At 39.5% G+C, this 23313-nt stretch overlaps 1 protein-coding gene across 1 annotated transcript in view; it reads left to right on the forward strand.

Annotated features, from left to right (window-relative positions):
* The window catches only part of GRIN3A (glutamate ionotropic receptor NMDA type subunit 3A), a 211903-nt gene that overhangs the window by 149759 nt on the left and 38831 nt on the right, over positions 1–23313 (forward strand). The window contains exon 6 of the mRNA XM_005908425.2: positions 13785–13936. Within this exon, the coding sequence (XP_005908487.1) occupies positions 13785–13936 (152 nt within the window). The remainder of the gene's footprint in view (positions 1–13784; positions 13937–23313) is intronic.

Consider the following 23313-nt stretch of genomic DNA (forward strand, 5'->3'; position numbering starts at 1 on the left):
TAATGAAAGCAAATCAGGCTGCTAAGTTGAGTCAGCAACTTAAAGATAAGAATTCATTGACCAATGAACACAATCAAATTTGAAAAATAGCTGACAAAGAGGACAGAAATAAAATCTTCAAGGTTTTACTATTTTATGTTTCTGAATAAAATTGATTTTTATGTCTTTTAACACATACCTCTTCTAATTGCCACATAACTATTTTTCCTGTTTTTCTCCATATTCCATATGCATAGTTGTTTTAGTTAGCTAATAATAATTGTTATTAATGCCAATAATAATTAAAATATTAATATTTAATATATGTATTAAAATGGAAATTTTTAAAGAATGTAATCTATTTTTAGCAGTCAATTACATATTAACCTTAACATGATAAAGTAGAGTGCTTTAATATTATTTCCTATGTAGCAATTTTTTCTAAATGTATCTGCAATTTCAACATAACATTTTCCCTTAAGGTAATTTTTATACTTCTGTTGTAATGCCAAAATTCTATTCTTAAAATATGCAAATCTGGTCCCATCACTTCATGGGAAATAGATGGGGAAACAATGGAAACAGTGTCAGACTTTATTTTTCTGGGCTCCAAAATCACTACAGATGGTGATTGCAGCCATGAAATTAAAAGACGCTTACTCCTTGGAAGGAAAGTTATGACCAACCTATATAGCATATTCAAAAGCAGAGACATTACTTTGCCAACAAAGGTCCATCTAGTCAAGGCTATGGTTTTTCCTGTGGTCATGTATGGATGTGAGAGTTGGACTGTGAAGAAGGCTGAGCGCCGAAGAATTGACACTTTTGAACTGTGGTGTTGGAGAAGACTCTTGAGAGTCCCTTGGACTGCAAGGAGATCCAACCAGTCCATTCTGAAGGAGATCAGCCCTGGGATTTCTTTGGAAGGAATGATGCTAAAGCTGAAACTCCAGTACTTTGGCCACCTCATGCGAAGAGTTGACTCATTGGAAAAGACTCTGATGCTGGGAGGGATTGGGGGCAGGAGGAGAAGGGGACAACAGAGGATGACATGGCTTGATGGCATCACTGACTCGATGGACATGAGTCTCAGTGAACTCTGGGAGTTGGTGATGAACAGGGAGGCCTGGCGTGCTGCGATTCATGGGGCCGCAAAGAGTCGGACACGACTGAGCGACTGATCTGATCTGATCTGATATCATAACTATTAATTTTAGATTTTTAAACTTTCATAAAGATTCTTCTTAAAGATTTCTTAAAGTTAAAAAAATTTTAAACTTTCTTTGCATCCATGGGGTTTCAAAGAGTTGGACACAACTGAGCAACCAACACTACACTACACTGCAAACTCTATAGCACTTGGCTGAGTGTCTGAGACAGAATAGCATTCAACCTCTATTTGTGAGAGTGATGAATAGGTGTCCAATAAATAGCTATCAAGTGAAAAACAAAAACAATTCTGCAATGATTACATTAACTTGGACTGGAATTACTGACTTTAAGAGGATTTTTAGGAGAAGCAATATAGTCAGGAAGGATCCTTGCTAGTTAATTTCCTCATTTATGTACAATCACATACCAGTTGGAGCTGTACTTATGCTGTATTTACACAATTTACAAAAAGTTTATGACAAAATCTGTCCATGAATAACATGTATATTTGTATCTTCTGAATTCAAACCACCAGTTCACACTGAAGAAATCAAAGAGGAAATAAAAAAAATGAAAACAAAGCAAAAGCACAATGGCCCAAAACCTATGGGATACAGCAAAAGTAGTTCTAAGATGAAAGTTTATAGCAATACACTCTTACCTCACGAAAAATCTCAAGTAAACAATCTAACCTTATATCTGAAACAACTAGAGGAAGAAGAACAAACAAATCACCAGTTATATGATTGTAGGTTTTTACTGTATTGCCTTGCTTGGGGATTTTATATCAATATGATTGTAGTGATAGGGGCTGTTTGAAGGGGAGGAATATGTCAAATATTCCTTTGCCTTGGTCTCATGCTATAATGGATACATTGGAGGAAGCACTGGTTTTTATACTCAAGCAGACCCAATTTCAAATGCTAGCTTTGCCAACTGTGATCTATGTGACATTAGGCCATTTATTTGCTCAGTCTTTAAGTCTCTACTCCTTGGAAGAAAAGCTATGACCAACCTAGACAGCATATTAAAAAGCAGAGACATTACTTTGCCAATAAAGGTCCATCTAGTCAAAGCTATGGTTTTTCCAGTAGTCATGTATGGATAAGTGAGTTGGACTATAAAGAAAGCTGAGCACCAAAGAATTGATGCTTTTGAACTGTGGTGTTGCAGAAGACTCTTAAGAGTCCCTTGGACTACAAGAGGATCCAACCAGTCAATCTTAAAGGAAATCAGCCCTAAATATTCATTAGAAGGACTGATGCTGAAGCTGAAACTCCAATACTTTGGCCACCTGATGTGAAGAACTGACTCATTGGAAAAGACCCTGATGCTGGGAAAGATTGAGGGCAGGAGGAGAAGGGGACGACAGAGGATGAGATGGTTGGATGGCATCACCGACTCAATGGAGATGAGTTTAAGCAAGCTCCAGAAGTTGGTGATGGACAAGGAAGCCTGGATTGCTGCAGTCCATGGGGTTGCAGAGTCAGACACGACTGAGTGACTGACCTGAACTAAGTAATACATATCCTGCATGGGTGGTATCTGGCACACATTAGGGCTCAGTATGTTCAGGTTCTCATTATTAGAACCCCAGAAGGATTTAACTGACCTGTATGCCACAATCTAGTATGCAATCTTAGACTATTACAAGATCTATAAACTGGAGTAAGGCATGTAAAAAGTCCATTACTGAGCAGTACTTGGCAAATAGTAAGCCCTCTATAGTATTAGAAATTGTTGTTGTTGTTGTTGTTAAAAGTTATTGCCTCAGGAGGAAAAAATACAAATTATTCAGCAAACCTGGCCTAAGTATTCTGACCACACTCACCAGATAGTTTCAAGTCCTTACTTGTTTGTGTAAGTCTCTGTCCTTCTCCCACAAGCTGGTACAACCTTAGATGTCTCAGTTGTAATGAAATAATCATTATGCAATACATTGTTTAGTATCTGCCTCCCTAAGAGGATACACGCCATGACAGCAGGGACTATATTTACCTTACTTACTGCTAAATCCCAACCACTTAACACAGTGCCTATTCACTCAGTAAATATTCATTGAATGGATGAATGAGTGAATGAATAAATGTGTGAATGTCAGTGAATATTATTATACACATGACTAGTATTGTGCCTGACATGCAAATAGGTACTGAGTGAATGTCTGTGCAACTGAATTGTCAATAGCATTCATTATAATAAACATTTCTAAAGAAACTTTGTTACTTCCTTATAGTTACCTATTACTTTAAAAAAAAAAAAAAAAGGCATTTAATGATAACATCAGCTGAAGAACAGACTGCCCGGGTAAAGTCTTTTATTGTCAGTCTTGCCTTTCAAACCAGAACTACTAGGCACAAAATAGGCACTCAAAATAGGTCTTTGAATGGAAAATTCTAATCATTCTCTTGACATTGTCATCATTTCCTTGACTCTCCATTGTTAAGGAACAAACAAAATTACCAAGGGGAAAAAACATACAGCTCTTTAAAATGCAAAATTTTTTCTGTATTATTTATTTCTTCTCTTTTATTAGTTATACACAAATGTCAAGCCTCATATATTTTTTTAAAAAGGACTTGTGTAATCAGAGGAGGAGACGGACTAGTGAACACATGGCCTTGACTTTCCTTCAGTGAATTACATGACCAGAGCCCAGAAAGAGAAGCTCAATTCACCTACGCCTGGACTCTCATGTGCTAAGATCACAAAACCTGAGCCATGACCAGAAAAGCTGCACCAAAGATTTCCCGAGTGAAATGACACAATGTGCCCAGAGACCTGAGTCACTGCCCTGTCCTGAGCTGGAGGTGGACTCCTCACCCCAGGAAGACCAGCCCTGTTTGACTGCTGCCTTCCTAGGTGGTCCCTAAAAAGCCTAACACTGTTACCAGGAGCAACAGAGATCAAGCCCTGAGCCTTTAGAGTGGCCTTCCAAGACCCTAGACTACCAGAGAACTAACCCTGCTGCTACTGCTACTGCTGCTAAGTCACTTCAATCGTGTCTGACTCTGTGCGGCCCCATAGACAGCAGCCCACCAGGCTCCGCCATCTCTGGGATTCTCCAGGCAAGAACACTGGAGTGGGTTGTCATTTCCTCCTCCAATGCATGAAAGTGAAAAGTGAAAGTGAAATCACTCAGTCATGTCCAACTCTTCACGACCCCGTGGACTGCAGCCCACCAGGCTCCTCTGTCCATGGGATTTTCCAGGCAAACGTACTGGAGTGGGTTGCCCTAGGGAGTATCAAATAGTGAGAGCTCACACAAAGGAAACCACTTGAATACAAGATCCAACATCACCCAACCACCAGTAACACCCTGTGCAGGACTCCTCATCTAAACAACAAACAAAACAAAAATACAAAGCCAATCATCATCAGACAGGATTACCACCTCACTCAGCTTGCCCACCAGAGGAAAAACAAACAAACAGAAACTCAGCACAAATCTCACTGTAGATGAAGCTTACACAAAACACTGGACCAACCTTAGGAGGGAAAAAACCAAAAGGAAGAAAGAATTCAACCTTCTTCAAGGAAAGAATTCAACTTTCCTTGGAGCCTGGGAAAAGGAGACCTCAAACACAATAAGGTAAAAGAAAAAAAATAATGAAAAGGCAGAGAAATACTACACAAATGAAGAAACAAACTAGAAACACAAAGTTCAAATAAATGAAGAGGAAATAGGCAAACTACATGAAAAGGAATTCATAAAAATGATAGTAAAGATTATCAAAAACCTTGAAAACAAAATGGAGAAAATATAAGAATCAATTAACAAAGACTTAGAAGAATTAAAGAATAAACATACAGAGACAAACAACACAATTACTGAAATTAAAAATACTCTAGAAGGAATCAATTGCAGAACATCTGAAGCAGAACAAATCAGTGAGTTGGAAGCAGAATGAATCAGTGAGCTGGAAGATAAAATGATGGAAATAACTTCTGAAGAGCAGATAAAGTAAAAAGAATGAAAGGAACTGAAGACAGCCCCAGAGACATCTGGGACAATATCAAAAGCATCAACATTCGAATTATAGGGGTCCCAGAAGAAGAAGAGAAAAAAAAAGGGTATGAGAAAATTTTTGAAGAGATTATAGTTGAAAATTTCCCCATTATAGAAAAGGAAATAGTCAATCAAGTCCAAGAGGCACAGAAAGTCCCATACAGGATAAACACAAAAAGAAGCACTCCAAGACACATACTAATCAAACTAAAAAGACTAAACACAATGAAAGAATACTAGAAGCAGCAAGGGAAAAGCAACAAGTAAGATACAAGGGAAACCCCATACGCTTAACAGCTGATCTTTCAGCAGAAACTCTGCAGGCCAGAAGGGAATGGCAGGATATATTTAAAGTACTGAAAGGGAAAAATCTACAACCAAGATTACTGTAACCAGCAAGGATCTCATTCAAAATTGATGGAGAAACAAAAAACTTTTCAGAAAAGCAAAAGTTAAGAGAATTCAGTACTATCAAACCAGCTTTACAGCAAATGTTAAAGGGATTTATATAGTCAAGAAATACAAGAGAAGAAAAAAGATCTACAAAACCAACCCCCAAAATTAAGAAAATGGCAAAAGGAACATATATATCAATAGTGATAGTGAAGTCGCTCAGTCGTGTCCGACTCTTTGCAACCCCATGGACAGTAGCCAACCAAGCTCCTCCGTCCATGGGATTTTCCAGGCAAGAATACTGGAGTGGGTTGCCATTTCCTTCTCCAGGGGATCTTCCTGACCCACGGATCGAACCTGGGTCTCCTGCATTGTAGGCAGACGCTTTACTGTGTGAGCCACAAGAGAAGGCCATATATATATCAATAATTACTTTAAATGTAAATGGATTAAATGCTCCAACGAAAAGACACAGACTAGCTGAATGGATACAAAACAAGACCCATATATATGCTGTCTACAAGAAACCCACTTCAGACCTCAAGACACATACAGACTGAAAGTGAGAGGATGGAAAAATATATTCCATGCAAATGGGAAGCAAAAGAAAGCTGGAGTAGTAGTCCTCATATCTGACAAAATAGACCTTAAAATTAGGGAAATTACAAGAGATAAGGAAGGACACTACATAATGATCAAGGGATCAATCCAAGAGGAAGACATACAATTGGAAATATCTATGCAACCAACATAGAAGCACTTCAGTACATAAGTTAGACAAACACTAACAGACATAAAAGCAGAAATTGACAGTAACACAGTAATGGTAGGAGACTTAAACACCTCACTCACACCAATGGACGATCATCAAAATACAAAATTAATAAGGAAATCAAGTCTTAAATGATACACTAGATGAGATGGATCTCATTGATAACTTCAAGACATTCCATCCAAAAGCAGAAGAATATACCGTCTTCTCAAGTGCACATGGAACATTCTCCAGGATAGATCACATCTTGGGTCACAAGTGAAACCTCAGTAAATTTAAGAAAATTGAAATTGTATCAAGCATCATCTTCTCCAACCACAATGCTATGAGACTAGATATCAATTAGAAGAAAAAAAAAACTGTAAGAAACACAAACACATGGAGATTAAGCAATCTGTTTCTAAATAACCAACAGGTTACTGAAGAAATCAAAAAATTTCTAGAAACAAATGACAATGAAAACACCACAACTCAAAACCTATGGGAAGCAGCAAAAGCAGTTCTAAGAGAGAAGTTTATAGCAATACAATCTTACCTCAAGAAACAAGAAAAACATTGAATAGACAACCTAACTTTACACCTAAAGAAAGAAAGAAAGAGAAGTCGCTCAGTCGTGTCTGACTCTTAGCGACCCCATGGACTGCAGCCCACCAGGCTCCTCCATCCATGGGAACAAAATAAAAAAAAAAAAAAAATTAGTAGAAGGAAAGAAATCATAAAGATCCGAGCAGAAATAAATGAAAAAGAAATAAAAGAAACAATAGTAAAGATTAATAAAACTAGAAGCTGGTTCTTTGAGAAGATTAACAAAATTGACAAACCGCTAGCCAGACTCATTAAGAAGATAAGAGAGAAGAATCAAATCAACAAAATTAGAAATGAAAAAGGAGAGGTTCCAACAGACAATGCACAAATACAAAGGATTATAAAAGATATTATGAACAACTATATGGCAATAAAATAGATAACCTGGAAGAAATGGAGAGATTCTTAGAAAAGTTCAATCTTCCAAGACTGAACCAGGAAGAAATAAAAATTATGAGAAACCCAATTACAAGCACTAAAATGGAAGCTGTGATCAAAAATCCCAAAAAAAACAAAAGCCCAGGACCAGATGGCTTCACGGGAGAAGTCTATCAAACGCTTGCTGCTGCTAAGTCACTTCAGTCGTGTCCAATTCCGTGCAACCCCATAGACAGCAGCCCACCAGGCTCCCCCTTCCCTGGGATTCTCCAGGCAAGAACACTGGAGTGGGTTGCCATTTCCTTCTCCAATGCATGAAAGTGAAGTCACTCAGTCGTGTCCGACTCTTCGCGACCCCATGGACTGCAGCCTACCAGGCTCCTCCATCCATGGGATTTTCCAGGCAAGAGTACTGGAGTGGGGTACCATTGCCTTCTCTGATCAAATGTTTAGAGAAGAGCTAATGCCTATCCTTCTAAAACTCTTTCAAAAACTTGCAGAGGAAGTAACACTTCCAAATTCATTCTATGAGGCCACCATTACCCTGATACCAAAACCAGACAAAACAACACAAAAAAGGAAACTACAGGCCAATACATGCAAAAATACTCAAAAATTTTTAGCAAACAGAATTCAGCAACACATCAAAAAGCTCATACACCATGCTCAAGTAGGACTTATTCTAGGAATGCAAGGATTCTTCAATATATACACCAATCAATCAATGTGATACACCATATTAACAAATTGAAAGATAAAAATCATTTGATCATCTCAATAGATGCAGAAAGAGCCTTTGAAAAAATTCAGTACCCATTTATTAAAACTCTTCAAAAACTGGGCCTAGAAGTAACCTAACTCAACATAGTAAAGGCCATATATGAAGCTGAAACTCCAATACTTTGGCCACCTCATGCAAAGAGTTGACTCACTGGAAAAGACCCTGATGCTGGGAGGGATCGGGGGCAAGAGGAGAAGGGGACAACAGAGGATGAGATGGCTGGATGGCATCACCGACTCGATGGACATGGGTCTGAGTGAACTCCAGGAGTTAGTGATGGACAGGGAGGCCTGGCGTGCTGCAATTCATGGGGTTGCAAAGAGTTGGACACGACTGAGCGACTGAACTGAACTGAACAGAAAATATTATTCTCAATGGTGAAAAACTGAAAACATTCCCCCTAAGATCAGGAACAAGACAAGGTTGTCCACTTTCAACACTATTATCCAACATAGTTCTGGAAGTCCTAGCTTCATCAATCAGAGAAGAAAAAGAAATAAAAGGAATCCAGGTTGGAAAAGAAGAAGTAAAGCTCTCACTGTTTGCAGATGACATAATACTGAACATCAGTTCAGTTCAGTTCAGTCGCTCAGTCGTGTCCAACTCTTTGCGACCCCATGAACCGCAGCATGCCAGGCCTCCCTGTCCATCACCAACTGCCGGAGTCTACCCAAACCCATGTCCATTGAGTCGGTGATGCCATCCAACCATTTCACCCTCTGTCATCCCCTTCTCCGCCTGCCCTAAATCTTTCCTAGCATCAGGGTCTTTTCAAATGAGTCAGATCCCCTCATCAGGTGGCCAAAGAATTGGAGTTTCAGCTTCAGCATCAGTCCTTCCAATGAACACCTAGGACTGATCTCCTTTAGAATGGACTGGTTGGATCTCCTTGCAGTCCAAGGGACTCTCAAGAGTCTTCTGAAACACCACAGTTCAAAAGCATCAATTCTTCAGTGCTCAGCTTTCTTCACAGTCCAACTCTCACATCCATACATGACCACTGGAAAAACCATAGCTTTGACTAGACGGACCTTTGCTGGCAAAGTAATGTCTCTGCTTTTAATATGCTGTCTAGGTTGGTCATAACTTTCCTTCCAAGGAGTAAGCGTCTTTTAATTTTCATGGCTGCAATCACCATTTGCAGTGATTTTGAAGCCCCCCACCCCCACCCCCAAAAAATAAAGTCAGCCACTGTTTCCCCATCTATTTGCCATGAAGTGATGGGACCAGATGCCATGATCTTCATTTTCTGAATGTTGAGTTTTAAGCCAACTTTTTCACTCTCCTCTTTCACTTTCATCAAGAGGCTCTTTAGTTCTTCTTCCCTTTCTGCCATAAGGGTGGTATCATCTGCTTATCTGAGGTTATTGATATTTCTCCTGGCAATCTTGATTCCAGCTTGTGTTTCTTCCAGCCCAGCATTTCTCATGATGTACTCTGCATATAAGTTAAGTAAGCAGGGTAACAATATACAGCCTTGATGTACTCCTTTTCCTATTTGGAACCAGTTTGTTGTTCCATGTCCAGTTCTAACTGTTGCTTCCTGACCTGCATACAGGTTTCTCAAGAGGCAGATCAGGTGGTCTGGTATTCATAGAAAACCCTAAGGATACTCTCAGAAAATTACTAGAGCTAATCAGTGAATTTAGCAAAGTTGCAGGATACAAAATCAATACATAAAAATCACTTGCATTTCTATGTACTAACAATGAATAATCAGAAAGAGAAATTAAGGAATCAATCCCATTCACCATTGAAACAAAAATAATTAAATATCTAGGAATAAACTTACCTAAGGAGACAAAAGAACTGTACACAGAAAATTATAAGACACTGATTAAAGAAATCAAAGATGACATAAACAGATAAAGAGATGTTCCATGTTCCTGAGTAGGAAGAATCAATATTGTGAAAACGACTGTAATACCAAAGGCAATCTGCAGATTTAATGCGATCCCTATCAAATTACCAAGGCATTTTTCACAGAACTAGAACAAAAAAATTCACAATTCATATATAAAAGACCTCAAATAGCCAAGACAGTCTTGAGAAAGAAGAATGGAGCTGGAGGAATCAACCTTCCTGATTTCAGATTATACTACAAAGCTACAGTCATTAAGACAGTATGGTACTAGCACAAAAACAGAAATATAGACCAATGGAACAAGATAGAAAGCCCAGAAATAAACCCATGCACCTATGGGTACCTTAATTTTGACAAAGGAGGCAAGAATATACAATGAGGCAAAGACAGCCTCTTCCATAAATGGTGCTGGGAAAACTGGACAGATACATGTAAAAGAATGAAATTAGAACACTTCCTAACACCATACTCAAAGATAAACTCAAAATGGATTAAAGACCTAAATGTAAGACCAGAACCTATAAAACTCTTAGAGGAAAACATAGGCAGAACACTCGATGACATAAATCAAAGCAAGATCCTCTATGATTCTCATCCTAGAATAATGGAAATAAAAACAAAAGTAAACAAGTGGGACCTGATGAAATTTTAAAGTTTTTTCACAGCAAAGGAAACTACAAGCAAGGTGAAAAGACAACCCTCAGAATGGGGGAAAATAATATCAAATGAAACAACTGACAAAGGATTAATTTCCAAAATATACAAGCAGCTCATATAACTCAATACCAGAAAAACAAACCACCCAGTCAAAAAGTAGGGAAAAGAGCTAAACAGACATTTCTCCAAAGAAGACATACAATTGGCTAACAAACACATGAAAAGATGTTCAACATAGCTCATTATTAGAAAAATGCAAATCAAAACTACAACGAGATATCACCTCACACCAGTTGGAATGGCCCTCATCAAAAAGTCTACAAACAATAAATGCTGGAGAGGGTGTGAAGAAAAGGGAAAGCTCTTGCACTGTTGCTGGGAATGTAAACTGATCCAGCCACTATGGAAGACGGTATGGAGATTCCCAAAAAAACTAACACAATGAGGAGATTCCTCAAAACCACCATATGACCCAGCAATCCCACTCCTAGGCATATACCCTGAGGACACCAAAATTGAAAGAGACACAAGTATCTCTTTGTTCATTTCAGCACTATTTACAATAGCTAGAATATGGAAGCAGCCTAGATGTCCAAGGACAGATGAATGAATAAAGAAGTTGTGGTACATATACACAATGGAATATTACTCAGCCATAAAAAAGAATGCATTTGAGTCAGTTCTGATGAGGTGGATGAACCTAGAACCTATTATAGAGAGTGGAATAAGTCAGAAAGAGAAAGATAAACATTTTTATTCTAACACATAAATACAGAATCTAGAAAAATGGTACTAAAGAATTTATTTACAGGGCAACAATGGAGAGACATAGAGAATAGACTTATGGACATAGGGAGAGGGGAGGAGAGAGTGAGATATATGGAAAGAGTAACATGGGCGCTTACATTACCATATGTAAAATAGATAGCCAACAGGAATTTGTTGTATGGCTCAGGAAACTCAAACAGGGGCTCTGTATCAGCATAGAGGGGTGGGATGGGGAGGGATATGGGAGGGAGTTTCAAAAGGGAGGGGATATATGTATACCTATGGCTAATTCGGAGAAGGCAATGGCATCCCACTCCAGTACCCTTGCCTGGAAAATCCCATGGATGGAGAGCCTGGTAGGCTGCAGTCCATGGGGTCGCTAAGAGTCAGACACGACTGAGTGACTTCACTTTCATGCATTGGAGAAGGAAATGGCAACCCACTCCAGTGTTCTTGCCTGGAGAATCCCAGGGATGGGGGAGCCTGGTGGGCTGCTGTCTATGGGGTTACACAGAGTCGGACATGACTGAAGTGACTTAGCAGCAGCAGCATGGCTAATTCATGTTGAGTTTTTACAGAAAACAACAAAATTCTGTAAAGCAATTATCCTTCAATGAAAAATAAATCAACTTTTTAAAAAGGGCTTGTGTATCTACAATTTTAAAAAAGAATAAAAACTAATGTCTTTGGAAATAAATTGTAAGATGGAAACATGATAGGAAGCATTTGTTTCCATGAAGTATCTTTGGATGTTTTTAACATTTAAAAAATTTTATTTTATATTATAGTTGATTTACAATGTTGTATTAATTTTAAGTATATAGCAAAGTGATTTAGTTATATGAATAAATATATCTATTATTTTTCAGATTCTTTTCCCATCTAGGTTATTACAGATTATTGAGTAGAGTTCCCTATGCTAAACAGTAGGTCCTTGCTATCTATCTATTTATATAAAGTTATGTGCATATGTTTTTTGTTTCTTGGTTTCTTTGCCTTCATTTTTAAATTATTTTATTAATTTTTATTGGAGTATCACTGCTTTACAATGTGTTAATTTCTGCTGTACATCTCTATATTCTTGATAGCCTTTTGTATGTGCATGTGAAAAAAAGAGCTAGCTATATTTTCAGTTTGTCTTCCTCAATCATCTTGACAGCAATACATCTTTTTTCAACTATACAATCCAATAGTTAAAGACAAAATGTAGGTAATTAGCTCTTCCACATGGCTTGTCAATGAGATTAACAGTGAAGTAACAGTTTGGAAACCAAGTAAAGCCCCAGACCAAGTGAAGATACAGAGTCAAAGCTAATTAATTAAAACTCTGACAACAAATTACACCTTCTTCAAGCTCCTCCTTCATCCTTTCCCCTGCCTCTCTTGCCTTGAATAACTGTTGTCCCAGATATTTGGTTTATCATTTTCTTGATTTTTTCTGAATATTACTTCTATCACATATATACGAATTCCTAAAAATATACTGGTTTGTTTTTAATGTTTTTACGTTTACACAATGGATTCATGCTGCAATCTTCTGAGACTGATCTTTTTACTTAGTGTTGCTGAGTCATCCATATTATTCCATATCATTCGTATGTTTCACACTATATAACATTCCATTGTATAAATATTTCACATTTATTTACCCATTCTCTTGTTAACATTTAGGTTGTTTCCAATTTTTGCTGTTATAAAAAATGCCTCTAAGAACATCCTTAACCATATCTCCTGGTCTAGTTGTGGAGGAGTTCTTTAGGAATGTACTTAAAGTTGTGTCTTAGAGCATATAAATCTTCAGCTATATAAAGTAATAGCAAACAGTTTTCCAAAGTGGGTATATCAATTTGCATTCCCACAAGCAATGAATAAGTGATCTTACTGATCTACGTTTGCTTCAACACTTGGTTTTACCAGAGTCCTTTTTTTTTTGACAAGTTTTTGTTGATGTTTTAGTACTTATGCTGAACTGTACATTCACAAGGCCTCATTCTATTATTAAAAATAAAAGTAAAAGAGGGTTATGCATGACCAATGATGAGAGTATTTCATAGGCCAGGGACTGTAATTTAACTAATTTTGTGTTTTTAAGGTCCAGATGAGGGTTTCTGGGAGAAGTAGATAGGGAATCCTAGCCCTAGTAAAGACCTGAAAGATGGCTTCTGAAAAATATCTTGAAGGGAAGGGCAGAAAGCCTTGGAATACAATGTGCCCCTACTACACAGTACACAAATCATTTCTCTCCTTTCTGGACTCACCTCTTTTACTCAGAGAAGTAGCAGATCCAAGGCAATCATACCTAGGACATTTCTGAGTCTTTTGAGGGAAAGATGGTGAAAGCTTACTGTGTCCTTGTTACCAGGTCTGACAGCAATATCAGGTGTGGTGGCAACAACTCAGGAAATTCTTAAGCAAAACACTCATTTGAGATTGTATTTTCTTCTAGGGTACGGCATTGGTCTCCCTCCCAACTCTCCTTTTACCTCCAATATATCCGAGCTAATCAGTCAATACAAATCACATGGGTTTATGGACGTGCTGCATGACAAGTGGTATAAGGTGGTTCCCTGCGGCAAGAGAAGTTTTGCTGTCACTGAGGTAAGGGGGAAACTGCTGATAATGTTGATGCTTTGTATAGCTTTACCTTGAAGAATATTAGAAAATGCTGTCATATGTGTCAGTGGCCAATAATCTAGGCTATTACATCTTCTAGGATTCCATGATATTTGCAGCTGCTGTTTAGTCGCTAAGTCGTGTACAACTCTTTGCAACTCTATGGACCATAGCCCACCAGGTTCCTGTGTCCATGGGATTTTCCAGGCAAGAGTACTAGGTGGGCTGTCATTTCCTTCTCCAGGGACCATGATATTTAGATTACTCCTAATTTCACTTGAAGAATGACTATCCAATTGGAATTTTCAGTAAAACAAGTTTGTCTTGGATTTAACTGTGATGCTACTTTGATGAGTAAATGTCTGAATTTCTATCTTTTCCCTACATATTATATCCACAAATGCAGAAGAAATGCTATTCTGCATTACAGTAATAGTATCTGAGACTGACATTAACAGTGTTTGGTTTAACTGTTAATTGCTGGTCATGATGTGGATTGCAAAATATCCTCAAGATCTAATTTCCCAGGGGTCCAGTGATGGATCCTGCTTAGAGAAACAGACATAACCAGGTAATTCTTAAATAATCTTAGATATTTTTCAACTGAAAACAATCAACTCATTTATTTTATGTATAGGAAGCTAATATCCAGAGATCCTAAGTGATTTGCCCAAGGCACACAAATAACCAGAAAATACATCTTTCTATCATAACACTCTGCCTTTATGATATAATTAGAAAGAAAACTGCAAAGTGAGTCAGAGATTGGATAATTAAGATAGGAGACTAAAAGGTGTAATAAGAGCCAGACTCCAGTATTTAAAAGAGAAGGCAAATAAAACAGTACAAGGTCAGCCTGACATTTAAAAAAAATCTAAAGCTGATAATAATGACTCCCAAGAGCCTCTCTTCACTAACAACTGTCGAATTTGTATTTCAACAATGACTCTTCTTCTCAGCTCTAGAACCATGTATCTACCTTCTTGTTTGACACCTCCACTTGAATATCTTACATGCATCTCACATTTAATTTGTCAAAACAGAACCCTGATCTTCTGTCCTAAATCCACTTTTCTTCCTTAAGGTCTTGGCACATGCTGTTGCATCCTTCTTCCTAATTACTATTCTTCCCCCTACCCTCCCAACATTAACCCCGCTAGTGCCTTCTCATTATAAACTCTCAGCTGAAATCCCCCTTCTTCAGAGCCTTCCCACAATCCCTGATGCAATCCGAATCATTGTTGTTGTTCAGCCACTAAGTTGTGTCTGACTCTTTGTGACCCCATGGACTGCAGCACACTAGGCTTCTCTGTCTTTATTATCTCCTGGAGTTTGTTCAAATTCATGTCCACTGAGTCAGTGATGCTATCTATCTCATCCTCTGCTACCCTCTTCTATCTCTGTTTATAATCTCATAGCTTATTGAGAAGACAGTCACTGAGTAAAGATTTAAAGGAAGGAAGCAGGAAACTAAGGAATTAGAAAACTAGCATGCTCTGTTTTTTACCATGTGACAAAAACGTATTTGGGACATTAACTGATTGGTTCTAACTACAACCCTGTAAGGCAAGAATTTTTATATTTATTTGGAGATATTTTCACTTTCAGTTCAGTTCATTTCAGTTCAGTCGCTCAGTCATGTCTGACTCTTTGCGACCCCATGAATCGCAGCACGCCAGGCCTCCCTGTCCATCACCAACTCCTGGAGTTCACTCAAACGCACGTCCATTGAGTCAGTGATGCAATCCAGCCATCTCATCCTCTGTCATCCCCTTCTCCTTCTGCCACAATCTCTCCCAGCATTTCCTACCACTTGTTGTGACCAGGGTTAATTCAAGCCAAAATCTCCAAGTGATCAAAGCTGACAGCAAAACATTAGATAAGATGAAGGGAGCCTCCCCATCATGTCCCCAAAGCCAGCAATATGGAATGATTTGCACCTCTCTGATCACAAGCACATCTCTAGGTTGTGCCATTTCAGAGGACCATGAGACCAAGACATCAACTGGATGGGCAATCTGGCTCCCAGGACAAGCCTCTCAGGGTACAGGGCTCTTCAGACTCAGAACCTAACTCCACCTGGACACATAGAGGGAAACATACATAGACTCATAAGCACTAACATAAATCTAATTCCAGTGTGAAATATCTAACACAAAACATAATAGATTTGAAGCCATACACTTTAGGACTTGCATACTGGCTCTACCAATTAATCACTGACTGACTGAACTATTCCTAGGTCTGAGTTTCTTCATTCATGAATGGATATGAAAGTGAAGGGAAAGTGAAGTCCCTATGTCATGTCTGACTCTTTCGATCCCGTGAGCTGTAGCCTACCAGGTTCCTCTGTCCATGGGATTTTCCAGGCAAGAATACTGCAGTGGGTAGCCATTTCCTTCTCCAGGAGATCTTCCTGACTCAGGGATTGAACATGGGTCCCCCGCATTGTAGGCAAACACTTTACCATCTGAGCCACCAGGGAAGTTGATAAAACATAACTTGTCATTTTGTTCTGAGAATAACAGAACATTTATGGAAAGACCTAGGAAAAAAACTTGGCGTAGTAAATAGAAGTATTAATACTTCCTCTCCTTCCATCAGGAGAATTTCCTGGGGTTCATAGATATCTTTAGATATCTTCCTACAGCTCTTTCTAGAAGTGGGAAAACCTTCCCAGAAACTCTCCAGTAGATTTCTTCACATTCATTGGCCAAAAATTGTGTCATCTGTCCATCTTTAAGCCAATAAATGGTGAGGAGAATGAGATTACCATGATAGATTAGCCAGCCATGACTCATCCCCTAAGACTAGTAAGGGGGCAGCTTCCCTGGCAATACATAGTCCCATAGAGAAGACCTAAATGAAAGCAGGGTTCCCTTAGGAAGAATGATTCAGGAGAATGGATGCTAAGTAGACAACCAACCACCTGTTTTATACCTTCTCCCATCCTACCTGCTTCTAGCCATCAGTACAATGAGGTATTTGGATATAATCATCTGCAAGCACCCTCCCAGCTTTGATATAGTGATCATGGTCTTTCTTTATGTCATCCTGAGATGAGAATGCTTAATATATTTACCATAAAGCATAATGGTTGAAAGCATGGGCTTTGGAGACAGTTCTAGGTTTGAACACTACCATCTAAGTGATATGAAACATGTTACTTGTCCATTCCTAGCCTCAGCTTTTGCAAATTGGGGTGAAAATGTCTATTTCATAGGATTGTCATGAAAATTAAGGCAGACAATGCATGTAAAATAGTGAGCCTATACCCAAATATGATAACCACAAAGTAACTTACATCCTTAAGGATGATGAGATTTCATCATAACCATTCCAGGGCTATATGGATTTATCAGAAATTTCAAACAAAAAAGAAGACAGGTTTTGAAAAACAAAAAATCAGAAAAGCCATGAACTGTTCAGATGATCCATGCAAAATATACCACATCATTTTTCAACCATGGTTTTTTAATGGAACAAATTCAGGGGAGAGGCATTTGGGAAACTCTGGATGTAGTGAGCTGGAAGCAACTGGATAAGAGGCTGATGTCAGGATCAAGTTATGGTTATTAAGACAACCCTGGGCTGGCTTTCCAGGTCAGCTGAATTTGAAGGGGATGAGGGGTAGGAATGAGAATGGAAGAGAAGTGTACCCTTAATTGGAACTTCAGAGACAGAAATAAAGGAAGATTCTGATAACATCCATGTGGGTGTAGAGTTAGGGGGGCCACCTCCAGCCTCGGGGAATGTTAAGGACACACAGGGAGCACTTCTTTCTCCAGACGGTGGTCTGAAGTAAGGCCTATTCTGGTCTGTTCAGTAACAAGCTGCTTTGCAGGGATGCTCACCTGTGTGCATTTAAACAGCAGAGCATATCCTTGGGCACTGATGACCATGTTTGTCTTGAAGAACCTAGGACAGAATTTCAGGATGTCACCCTCACAGAACCTAAAGGTACAATGTAATTAGGTACATGTACCTAAAGGTACAATGACATCCATATTCAGCTTATTGGCTGAGCTTGGTCTCCTCTGTGAAGGCCCTCTGCCTGCTGTATTTTCTTTCACTCAATCCTTGGGTCTCCACCTGCTGTTTTGAGGTGGGGAGAGGGTTAGCTTTCTCTCGAAAAGGTCAGAAGAAGGAAGCATGCTTGTTAGCACTTTCCTTGCCATCTCTTTTTCCTCAAACCTCGTACAGTCTGGGCTATTAGTGTGAAGAAAGTAGGACTGGATTTGAAATCAGACAGACCATATTTGAAGCCTGCCTGTACCATCTACCTGCCTTGGAAAAATCATGAACCCACCCAAGTCTCAGCTTCTTCATCTCTTCAGTAACTTTTTGTAAGGAGTTAATACAGTAGTAGTTTAATGCAGTGGTTCCCAACCTTTTTGGCACCAGGGACCTATTTCATGGAGACAATTTTCCCATGGACCCAGGTAGGGGGATGGTTTGGGGAGGATTCAAGAGCATTACATTTATTGTGCACTTTATTCCTATTATTATTACATCAGCTCCACCTCAGATCATCAGGCACTAAATCCTGGAGGTTGAGGACTCCTGGTTTAATGAATACATCCCTCTTCCTTCAGTCCCCCAGGGGGAGGGGTGCAGAGCACAGCACAGCAGAAGCAGGAATGTTCTGGAGGGTACCTCTCCCAACAGGTGCTCTTAAGAAGGACATTCCTCTGACCTCCCATTTTCCAGGTACAGTCCTAGTCCGTGTCTGTTACCACAAAGTCATTAAACAATTTCACTCTGAAAAAAAATCCTCATTTGGCAAATGAATAATAGCAATATACGGTCACCTAGCATGCTTTCTTCCACCTATTTCTCACAGTTGGACATTAATACATGATCCCCTGTGAGAACCTTGATCTATTCACCCTTCATCTCTTGGCAACCCTAGAGCTGTCTAGCGGCAATCTCTCTGAAGAATAAACTGGTTTTTTTTTTTTAATTCTAGGGCTTTATCTGCTCCCCAGAGTCACCTAGAAAATTGCAGGTCCAATTCTGCAGATCAGACTCCAGCAATTTTCAGAGAAGAATTTTAAATTGACTCAGATGTTTCTTCATGATCCTCCTAGCACAGCTGTGCCTCTGCTCACAGTAGACTCACTGTCAATCAATTCCACAGGAAAAAAGTATGGCAGACTTTAAGTTTCATTCATTTTACTCTGACTCAGCCCCCCAAAAATATAATTTTTTTGAGTCACTGAATTTAAGGGTTCCAGGTTTTATGAAATCTGTTATTTACAAACGAGGAAAAGGAAGGTAGCAGGTCACAGCTTATCGAACTCCCAAAACTTTTCAAGGAATTATTAAGATTTATGATGATACCTCCTTTTATAAGTCTCCTTTAAATATTGGGTTGAATAATGTGCCTTTTACCAACTGGGAATAGTTAAGAAGAAAGAGGAAACAGTTTGGGCAGAGAATGGATAGCACACTCAAACAGCCTGAGGAGAATTTTCAAGAAACTCTTTACAGAGGTGTGATCTAAGGAAACAACAGGAATACTGCAACATCTCAGGGCAGGTAAAGTGAAGGAGACATTACCTAAGCTAAGGAAGCACACCTTAGCTCAAAGGGAAACATGGAGAGAGCCACTCCTAGAATTCAGGGAGGCACAGGAAAAGGCATTCAAATAGGAACTGGAGCCTTTGGTCAGGGATGTAAACATGCCACAGTGACCTGGTTGAGAGAGGGCAAGGAAGTAAATACCTGACCTTAGTCTCCTTCTGTCCTGGCATCTTCCACTGCTGCCTTTGTTGTTCAGTCACCCAGTTATGTCTGACCCTTTGCAACCCCATGGACTGTAGCACGTTAGGTTTCTCTGTCCTTCATCATCTCCAGGAGTTTGCTCAAACTCATGTCCATTGAGTCAGTGATGCCATCCAACTATCTCATCCTCTGTCGTCCCGTTCTCCTCCTGTCTTCAGTCTTTCCCAGCAACAGGGTCTTTTCCGATGAGTCAGTTCTTCGCATCAGGTGGCCAAAGTATTTGTGTTTCAGCTTCAGCATCAGTCCTTCCAATGAATATTCAGGACTGATTTCCTTTAGGATGGACTGGTTTGATCTCCTTGCAGTCCAAGGGACTTTCAAGAGTCTTCTCCAACAGCACAGTTCAAAAGCACAAGTTCTTCAGTGCTCAATCTTCTTTACATCCGTACATGGCTACTGGACAAACCATAGCTTTGACTATATGGACCTTTGTCAGAAAAGTAATGTCTCTGCTTTTTAATATGCTATCTATGTCTGTCATAGCTTTTCTTCCAAAGAGTAAGCATCTTTTAATTTCATGCCTACAGTCACCATCCACACTGATTTTGGAGCTCAAGGAAAAAAGTCTATCACTGTTTCCATTGTTTCCCTATCTATTTGCCGTGAAGTGATGGGACTGGATGCAATGATCTTTATTTTCTGAGTGTTGAGTTTTAAGCCAGCTTTTTAACTCTCCTCTTTCACCTTCATCAAGAGGATCTTTACTTCCTCTTTGATTTCTGCCATAAGGTTGGTGTCATCTGCATAGCTGAGGTTATTGATATTTCTCCTGACAATCTTGATTCCAGCTTGTGATTCATCCAGCCCAGCATTTCACATGATATACTCAGCATATAATGTCAGTAAGCAGGATGAAAATATATAACCTTGACATACTCCTTTCCCAATTTGGAACCAGTCTGTTGTTCCATGTCTGGTTCTAACTGTTGCTTTTTGACCTGCATACAGGTTTCTCAGAAGGCAGGTAAGATGGTCTGGTATTCCCATCTCTTTAAGAATTTTCCAGTTTGTTGTGATCTACACAGCCAAAGTCTTTAGCATAGTCAATGAAGCAGAAGTAGATGTTTTTCTGGAATTCTCTTGCTTTTTTGATGATCCAGCAGATGTTGGCAATTTGACCTTTGGTTCCTCTGCCTTTTCTAAAACCAGCTTGTACATCTGGAAGTTCTTGGATCATGTAGTGTTGAAGCCTAGTTTGAAGGATTTTGAGCATGACCTTATTAGTGAAATGAGTGCAATTGTGCAGTAGTTTGAACATTCTTTGGCATTACCTTTCATTGGGATTGGAATGAAAACTGATCTTTTCCAGTCCTGTGGCCACTGCTGAGTTTCCCAAATTTGCTGGCATACTGAGTGCAGCACTTTCACACCATCATCTTTTAGGATTTGAAATAGTTCAGTTAGAATTCCATCACCTCCACTAGGTTTGTTTGTAGTGATGCTTCCTAAGGTCTACTTGACTTCACACTCCAGACTTCCAGGATGTCTGGCTCCAGGTTAGTGATCACACCATCATGGCTCCAGGTCACTAAGATCTTTTTTGTATAGTTCTTCTGTGTACTCTTGCCACCTCTTCTTAATATATCTTCTGCTTCTGTTAGGTCCATACCATTTCTGTCCTTTATTGTGCCCATCTTTGCATGAAATGTTCCCCTGGTATCTCTGATTTTCTTGAAGAGATCTCTAGTCTTTCCCATTCTATTGTTTTCAACTAAATTTTTGCATTGTTCACTTAGGAAGGCTTTCTTATCTCTCCTTTTTATTCTTTGGAATTCTGCATTCAGATGTGTATATTTTTCCTTTTTTTCTTTGCCTTTCACTTCAGGAGAGGGTATTAAAATAGGAGCTGGAGGCTTTGATTAGGGCATAGACATGCCACAGTGACCTGGCTGAGAGAGGCCCAGGAAGTAAATACCTGACCTTAGTCTCCTCTCTGCTCCCGCCACCCTAGCCTCTTCTACCACTGCCTCAAGCCAAGGAAACCAGTCACTATAGTCCATAAGCCTCCCTATGGCACAAATTGGGATGGGGAGAGGTGGAGAGTGGGTCTGGGATGTAAAAACTGTCTAGAACAGCCCCTCATGGCAAGTGAAGGTAGGGAAGGGGCCAGCTAAAAGAAAGCGCCTGCAGCCTGACCACCTAGAACGTGCAGCTTCTGCACCTGCAGACCAAGGTCTAGCCTGCAGGGAGGGAGATTGTTCCTTGCACGGATTACAGAGGAGGAGGTAGGACAACCGGGACTGGAATGACCTTGGTCTTAGGAGGCAGACCACCCTTGCTCTATCATTACTCTGAGAAGACAATTTCACATCCTTGGGGAAGTTACTGAATCTCTGTGAGCCTCAGCTGAAGCCATAGCTTGCTGGGTTTTTACAAGGTTTTCTGCCTCTGATTCCATGGGTCTCCTTGTGTTGCTGTTGGATGTTTAGGAAACAAATAACATACTAAGCACAAGGTGGAACATTGCAGTGAAGGGAGCTCTACTTCAGAAATCCAGAAATCTAAATTATGGAAAGTAGGAAAAAGGAAAAATAAATTTTGAGACAGTCTAAAAGTAAATTACACTTTTCAGTGGTTTTTTAAAAAATTAATATTAAAGAAAGTGCACATTAGGAAACTTTGCCCCATTCCATCCATGATCTCACCTTCAATTTGACCTTCACCCCATCCCTGAATTTACTCAATCCTTGCGCCCCCCATTCCTGCCCCCTCACTCCAACCAAACCTTTAATTCATTCTTGATCTTACCCATCCTTGGCAACCCCCAATCCTGAACCTCATCCAGTAAGGATGAGTGGGGTGGAGTGAGGATGTTTGTGAAGCTCATTATTAGGTGATATTTTAAGCTGAAGTGTAAATGGTTTAAGAGCACTGTACAGGTGCAAATATAAAAACAACCTCTGTGTCAAAATATCCCCATGTAAAATGTACATAAAGACATCATGAACACAGATTGCTTAACCTCTCTGAGTTTCCTCCTCTACTAGCTGGAGAGAAGATCTGATGATTTGGCTTGGTGTAAGGAACAGAGATAATGTTCATAAAACTGTCTGACATGTGGTATGTACTGAATGGATGGTAGTTATCATATCATATGGTAGTCAGGATGGTAGTTGTCTTGACTCTCTCATGAACCAACTGAGTGACTTTCAGCACATCACTTAATTTCTCTGAAGTCTGTTTATTGCCCTTAAGACTGAGCCATGCAGCATGTCCTGCTTTGAGAATGCTGTGGTTCTCAGGCAGGCACATTTAGAGGAATCCTGACCTAACTAGCTGAAGATCTGGCTCCTGGGACCCTAAGGAGGACAATGAACTGATGGGCTCTCCATCCCTGACCACCAAAACGAGCACCTAGTGTGAAACCTAGTAATATTTGTTCACTGAGAAAGTGGAGCTTTCTCATAGCAGACTCATTCTTCCCTCTTAATTTTTTGTGGGGATGAGGAATGGGTTAGTCATCTATACGTTGAAAGCCAAACAGATCACACAAGTCACATCAAGGAGCTTCAGTGCCTGTCAATTTTCTTTGCAGTTTATCTTTAAAGACCCAAACGGAATAGTACAGGAGTGGG

Source organism: Bos mutus, chromosome 8 (assembly GCF_027580195.1).
Source record: "Bos mutus isolate GX-2022 chromosome 8, NWIPB_WYAK_1.1, whole genome shotgun sequence".
Classification (NCBI taxonomy): domain Eukaryota; kingdom Metazoa; phylum Chordata; class Mammalia; order Artiodactyla; family Bovidae; genus Bos; species Bos mutus.